The 6,824-nt window shown below is 43.7% G+C and overlaps 1 protein-coding gene across 1 annotated transcript; it reads right to left on the bottom strand.

The window, feature by feature from the left end:
- Positions 1-2,137: 2,137 nt before the first annotated feature.
- On the bottom strand, positions 2,138-6,320 carry LOC120939695 (forkhead activin signal transducer 3-like). Its single transcript, XM_040352023.1, has 2 exons — positions 6,020-6,320; positions 2,138-3,144 (listed from the first exon to the last, which is right to left on the bottom strand). The coding sequence occupies exons 1-2, from the start codon at positions 6,194-6,196 to the stop codon at positions 2,452-2,454; spliced, it is 870 nt and encodes a 289-aa protein (XP_040207957.1). The 5' UTR covers positions 6,197-6,320; the 3' UTR covers positions 2,138-2,451.
- Between the last annotated feature and the right edge of the window lie 504 nt (positions 6,321-6,824).

A 6,824-nucleotide genomic window follows, 5' to 3' on the forward strand; every position in this document is an offset into this window, starting at 1 on the left:
GGGGGCGCTAAACTAATTTGCCTAACAGTGTAGCGCAAGCCGGCGGGGACACTGTCAGTGCTGACCCCCTGCAAAGTGCTGCCCTAGGCCTGGGCCTTGTTGGCCTAGGTCAGGATACAGCATTGCTGCCAGGGCAATTCATTCACCAGCATTAGCCAAATACTGAAATGTCCCTTTTGGGTGGACTGACCCTTTAAGAACTATGCAGTTTATATATACCGTATTTATCGGCGTATACCGCGCACTTTTTTGCCCTGAAAATCAGGGCAAAATCGTGGGTGCGCGGTATACGCCGATACCCGCTTTCCCGCGCCGAGTTTGAATACTGCGCCAACATATACCGAGCGCAGTACACTCGGGTATAGTCGGGCAGTCTCGGCTCCTTCCGCGCTCACGTCCTGGACGTACAGGACGTCAGCGCGAGAGTTGCCGAGCCTGCCCGACAATACACGAGTGTACTGCGCTCTGTATATGTCGGCGCAGTATTCAAACTCGGCAAGGGAAAAGAGCGGGGAGGACGCGAGGATGCCGCAGAAGGACCCCGGACCCGACAAAGAGGACACCCGAAGCCGCAGAAGGACGCCGGACCCGACGAAGAGGACACCCGAAGCCGCAGAAGGACGCCGGACCCGACGAAGAGGACACCCGAAGCCGCAGACGGACGCCGGACCCGACGAGGCCGCCGATGGACGCCGCGCAAGACACCAAAACTGTAAGTACAAAAAAAACTTTTTTTCCACAGGATTCGGGCCAACTTTAGGGGTGCGCGGTATACCCGGGAGCGCGTTATACCGCGATAAATACGGTACACTTTTTAGAGAATGTCACTAGTTCTAATCTTGATACCCATGTGGACAATTACAACACCAATTCCAAATTTCAGTAAATAAATTCAAATTTATTTCAAGTGAATAGTCAGAGAAGATACAAAAATTATTTTTATATATATACACATGTGATCCAATAGATGATGGTTGGTGCCACATGTCGAGTTGAGTGCCAACCAGCATTCATTTTGTCAGCAGATTTCATTGCTCTTGAAGGAGAATTTTTGCATTTTAGTGTAAATATGAGATCTGAGGTCTTTTTGACACCATATCTCATATTTAAGAGGACCTGTCATGCTTTTTTTTCCTATTACAAGGGATGTTTACAGCCCTTGTAATAGGAGTAAAAGTGACCCAAATTGTATTTATTTTTTTTAAAAAGGACAGTGTCAAAATAAAAATGAAAAAGTAAAATAAATAATAAACAAAAAAAAATTAAAAAACGTGCCCAGTCCCGCCGAGCTTGCGCACAGAAGCAAACGCATACGCGTGTATCTCCCGCATGAGAAAACGGTGTTCAAATCATACATGTGGGGTATCACCACGATCGTTAAGAGCGAGAGCACCAATTCTAGCACTAGACCTTCTCTGTAACTCAAAACTAGAAAGTTTTGAATGCCGCCTATGGAGATTTTTATGGGTAATAGTTTGTCGCTATCCCACGAGCGGGCGGAATTTTTGAAACATGACACGTTGGCTATCAATTTACTCGGCGTAGCTTTATCTTTCGCAATAAGAAAAAAATTGGGCTTGCGCAAATACGGTGTGACAGAAAGTATTGCAACCACCATTTATTCTCTAGGGTAGGGATTTCCAAACATTCTAAACAAAGGGCCGATTTATTGTCCTCCAGACTCTTGGAGGGCTGGACTTTGGCCAGTGGGGGGGGGGGGTGGAAATGTTCCTGGCATCAGTGGGACTAAACATCTGGTATTAGGGGGAGGAATAGTGCCCCATCGTTGGTATCATAGGGAGGAATAATGCCCCATTCGTGGTGTCAGTGGGAGAAATGGTGCCTCACTGTCAGTGTCAGATGGCAGAATAGGGTCCCGTATCAGTGGTAGGGATAGTGCCCCAAGGGCCGATAAAGGCAAGCAAAGGGCTGCATCCGGCCCTCGGGCCGCAGTTTGGAGACCACTGCTCTAGGGTGTTAGAACCCCCAAACATTATATATTTTTTTTGTTTTCCAAGCAAAAAAATAAAAAACGGATTTTAACTTGTAAACACCGGGTCTGAAAAATAGGCCCAGTCCTTAAGTGGTTAAAATACAAAAAAAAAAAAAGAAAACTGTAAACTCTATTGGCTGTAATGTCATTGCACATATTCCCTGAATATATTACCAACGTAAAATATTAAGAAAAAAAATTATAAGAAAAGCCCCTTTTCTTAATTTTTTTTCTCTTTCGGTAGCTTAGTAGACGGCCCCCCTGCTTATCCTCAAGTGGTAGTGCAATAGCATCTGAATTGTTTTAAATTTAGTCGACTAAAAAAGTGTTAATTTAGTCTACGAAAATATTTTCATAGACTAAATCATCACTGGTGCCAACATCATCAGGTAAGTGCCGCTAGTCCTTGGGACAAAAGTGAAAGGCCCAAAACCAGCCTTGTCTCAAGACCTGGACAATCAGTAACCGTTGGGTCTGTACGCTGGGTGCACCCCGAATTGAGATGAATTCTGCCCATATGCGCCACCCTGAGATAAATGCTGCCCGTACATGTGTTGAGGTGACATGTAGCTCCCATGTGGGGAATACATGGGGACGTCAAAGACCGTTGTATTGGGTGGGAAGTCGGACAGGGAATTCCTGGCTTCAGAGGGTCTAGGCGAGGGAGACATTGGAGGTCTCAGATTGGGGGGGTAGACATCCCTCAGCTCCGCATAGGTGGAGCTTGAGTATGGTGAAGATATGTAGTTACACAGAGGGAGTGAGGAGAAGTTAGAGTAAAGCAGAAGAGGGTGTATGCTGGGAGGGGCCACCACATTCGGAGCCACACACTTTGAGTATGCTGTTGGAAGGTTCCATAAAATCATTGGGAACATTGAGGCGGGATGTACACTGGGGGACTGGGTTGGTACTGGGGACTGAGCCTCTGCTTCTCCTCTGACCACAGTACTGTCTTGTGAAAGATGAGGGTTCTGAAAATCAAATGGTCTGTAGGGCTGTCCATGCAGAATATAAGGAGCCAGGTCATGAGGGTAGGTTTCCTGCCGGGTGACCGCCGTATTCTGCAGCTTCATGGCTTCGGCGGGAATCCGGCTCACATCCACCGTCCAATAGTTGCCTTTAGCCTGTGGCTTCAGCGGATCTTTCAGGACCTGCAAAGAAGCAGAAGACGTTAGAGGCGTAAGCCGGCACAGCAGATTCACACAAATCTATTACAGGTCAGGGTAACAAAACACTGTGACCCATTTATAATGATCAGAAAAAGTAATTTCTCAGAATCTGCACCTATTTTTGAAAAATTATTTATTTTGTACTTGGCTGCAATATGTAGTAAATGAGCACATGGTAAAAATCTAACAGTGATGACAAAATGTTTTAATTAAAGTAGTAGTGGGAGATGGTTGGGTCCCCTATCGACAGGGCCGAACCGCCCTATAGGCTCACTATGCAAGCCGCTTAGGGCCCCGCAAAGATGCGAAGGGCCCCCCAAACTACTAGAGGCCACGCCGGGTGAGAAGTAATTTTCGGCCCCTCACCCGCTGTCTGCATGGGAGTAAAGGTAAGAAGTTAGCACCCCCCCGCTTCTCACTTTAATGTAAGATGTAATTTGCGACAGCATAACACCCCCCCCCCCTTCTCAACTTTAACAACTTTAATGTGACATGTCATTTTAGGCAAAACTCATACCCCCCCCCCGCTTCTCAACTTTTAATGTCACATGTCATTTTGCTTAGGGCCCCAGGGAGGTCAGGATCGGCACTGCCTATCGAGTATCGACTGTGTAAAATTTTAGCTGTGATCTATAGAAGAAAACTTAGAGCTTAAACAGCTAGCGGGTACCGCCATCCAAAGAGCTCATCCCGTCACCAGGGAAAATACACAGAAGCAACCGATAGGATACCACACGATGGCCAGAATATAAGAAGGTGAGATGAAGCTTCAGCCCAGGCTCCTCCCAGGCCACGCCCAACTGACACATTTTGTTATGCCCACAAGGCTTAGTCATTAGACATGTGCACACTGAAATATTTTGTTTTGGAATTTTGTTTTTCGTCCGAAAAAAACATTTAGTTACTTCGGAAATTCGTTTTTATTTATTTTTAGTTTCGTAAAAAATGCATTCGTCCAAAAATCCGAATTAAGGTTAAATCTGTCAATTGAAGGCTTATGGTGTCCATCGAATTTTCTTAAAGCGGGGGTTCACCCTTAGAGGGCACTTTTCCCCCTTAGATTCCTGCTCGTTTTTACTAGGGGAATCGGCTATTTGTTTTAAAAAATGTGCAGTACTTACCCGTTTACGAGATGCATCCTCTCCGTCGCTTCCGGGTATGGGCTGCGGGAATGGGCGTTCCTTCTTGATTGACAGTCTTCCGAGAGGCTTCCGACGGTCGCATCCATCGCGTCACGATTTTCCGAAAAGAAGCCGAACGTCGGTGCGCAGGCGCAGTATAGAGCCGCACCGACGTTCGGCTTCTTTCGGCTACGAGTGACGCGATGGATGCGACCGTCGGAAGCCTCTCGGAAGACTGTCAATCAAGAAGGAACGCCCGCTCCCGAAGACCCATACCCGGAAGCGACGGAAGAAGATGCAGCTCGAAAACGGGTAAGTACTGCTCATACTTTAATACAAATAGCCGATTCCCCTAGACCGAACGAGCAGGAATCTAAGGGGAGAAAAAAAAAATTTAATACATGGGTGAACTCCCGCTTTAAGAAGATTCAACGAAGCTGCAAAACTGTACGACGCCGCGATCATACATTCCTGGTCGAATGCTCCGTCCACAAGTTATAGTAGAGTTATAATGTTGTATGACTAATATTATAATTATTATTATTACTAGTCAACCAACATTAGAATTCTTCTATAGCCTATGGGCTGAGCATTTGACCATAAATGTCCGCTTGCGGCGACTGCTTCGTCGAATCTTCATGTCTAATCTTTTCTCTCTACATCGAATAGTCTTGGACTAATAGTTAGGTTAGGCACATTCAACCGCAGGTTTGATAGACACAGATCGCTATTGTCACCGTCATGTTGAACATTCTATCTATATCGAAATGTTGTCACAATGAAATGAAAATAAAGCATAAAGCATGTCGGATCTTTCGGATTCTGCGCGTTAGTTATAGTTTGTTAAAACGAACACGAAAATCCCAGAAATTCGGACGAAAATGCATTCGGACGAAAACGAATGCACATGTCTATTAGTCATAGATGTCTATAACTAAGCCCTGTAGATGAGGTGAAATGCGTCAGTATGGGTGTGGCCTGGGAGCCTCATTCAAAGCGTGACGGTGCTGAAAGCTGAAAATTGGTCTGGGCAGGAAGGGGGTGAAAATGACCGGTATTGAAGTGGTTAAAAACACTAGCTTAAAAATAAATAAATAAAATGGAGTAAAAAAAATTGATGATTATGAAAGAACAATTTAAGGGAAGTTCCCCTCCTGCTTGTGAGGTTGGGAGGTCAAGGGATTTGCATCTGATTTAAGGCTCGAGAGGAGGGAAGCCACAGCCCTGCAACAGGCCATGGCCCTGTGGTTAAGAACCATATTTATATATAATTTATACTTTACTTACCAGGATAACACATGGGTAGATTTTTCCAAAACGGGAGAGTGTAAAAATCTGGTGCAGCTGTGCATGGTAACCAATCAGCTTCTAACTTCAGCTTGTTCAATTGAGCTTTGACAATAAAACATGGAAGTTTATTGGTTTCTATGCAAAGCTCTACCAGATTTTGTACGCTTCAGTTTTAGTAAATAGACTCCTTAGATCCGGCCACTGATAACCTCTGCATGGGCCTTTAACCCTAGTTAAAATACTCTTTCCAACACATTTTTAATCCCAAAGTAATTTGGAACTTTACAGCTCTCCGGAAGAGTTCTATCACCACATGTCCAAATTATAGCTCAGCATGGTCAGCGTGGTCTACTATTATCACATTCACATTGTGATTTGAGGACTATCCTGCAAAAGCCATAAGAGTCAATCACAACCATCACATCTTAGGAGCAACAATTCCTTACCTTTCGGAAGCAATCATTGGAGGAGAGGTTGTGGCGAATAGAGTCCTTCCATCCCTGATAATTCCCCTTGAAGAAAGGAAAGAGGATGCTGATCTCTTGTAGGATCTGCCAATAAAAAAAAATTGTTGTAAGTGAATGAACGTGACCATAAACCAAGATACATAATACCTCATACATTATATAAGTATAACCAGGAGACCTGCACTGAGATACTTAGGAGGACATCCCTGCAAGCCTCCTGTCCATTTGTGGTACAATGCTTCCTATATTAAGCATGTAGAAAGTGAAGTCTGGGTATAGACAGAACAGGCAAAGATGACCTGAAGGCAACATTTTTTATTTATTTTTTGTTTTTTACTATTTGGATTTTGTGCGTGTCCCATTGAGGAAATCTTTATTTTCCCTTTCTTTCAAGTAAGATGAAATCTCCCAAAAGGAAGGCAAATCCCAAGTTAGACAGGAACAATGGTCTTCATTGTTTTGTTGACAATATGGAAGGCCTTAGCTGTACTGTCCTTACATATATTTTTCACATCTGTTCAATTATATCAACTTTATTCTCAAAACACAATATGATAAAAGCAAAAAGGGAGAGAAAAAAAAGTAAAGATATTCAAAAAACAAACACAAATTTGGAAAAAAAAAAGCACACAAATGAAATCACATGAACAAAAAATACGAACAATAAAAATGTAAATGATTGATCTTACTTATAGTTTGTCATTCAATTCTTTTTTTTCTTTATATTTTATTTCTTTATTTTGTTAGGAACAAAAAGTTGGTGTACTTGCAAGTACACCAACTT

Source organism: Rana temporaria, chromosome 5 (assembly GCF_905171775.1).
Source record: "Rana temporaria chromosome 5, aRanTem1.1, whole genome shotgun sequence".
In the NCBI taxonomy this organism is placed as follows: Eukaryota; Metazoa; Chordata; class Amphibia; order Anura; family Ranidae; genus Rana; species Rana temporaria.

Coding starts and splice junctions, on each gene's coding strand:
- LOC120939695 (XM_040352023.1), bottom strand. CDS start 6,196: ATGTATGAGGTATTATGTATCTTGGTTTATGGTCACGTTCATTCACTT. Junction 3,145..6,019: donor CCAATGATTGCTTCCGAAAG/GTAAGGAATTGT, acceptor GCTTCTTTGCAG/GTCCTGAAAGATCCGCTGAA.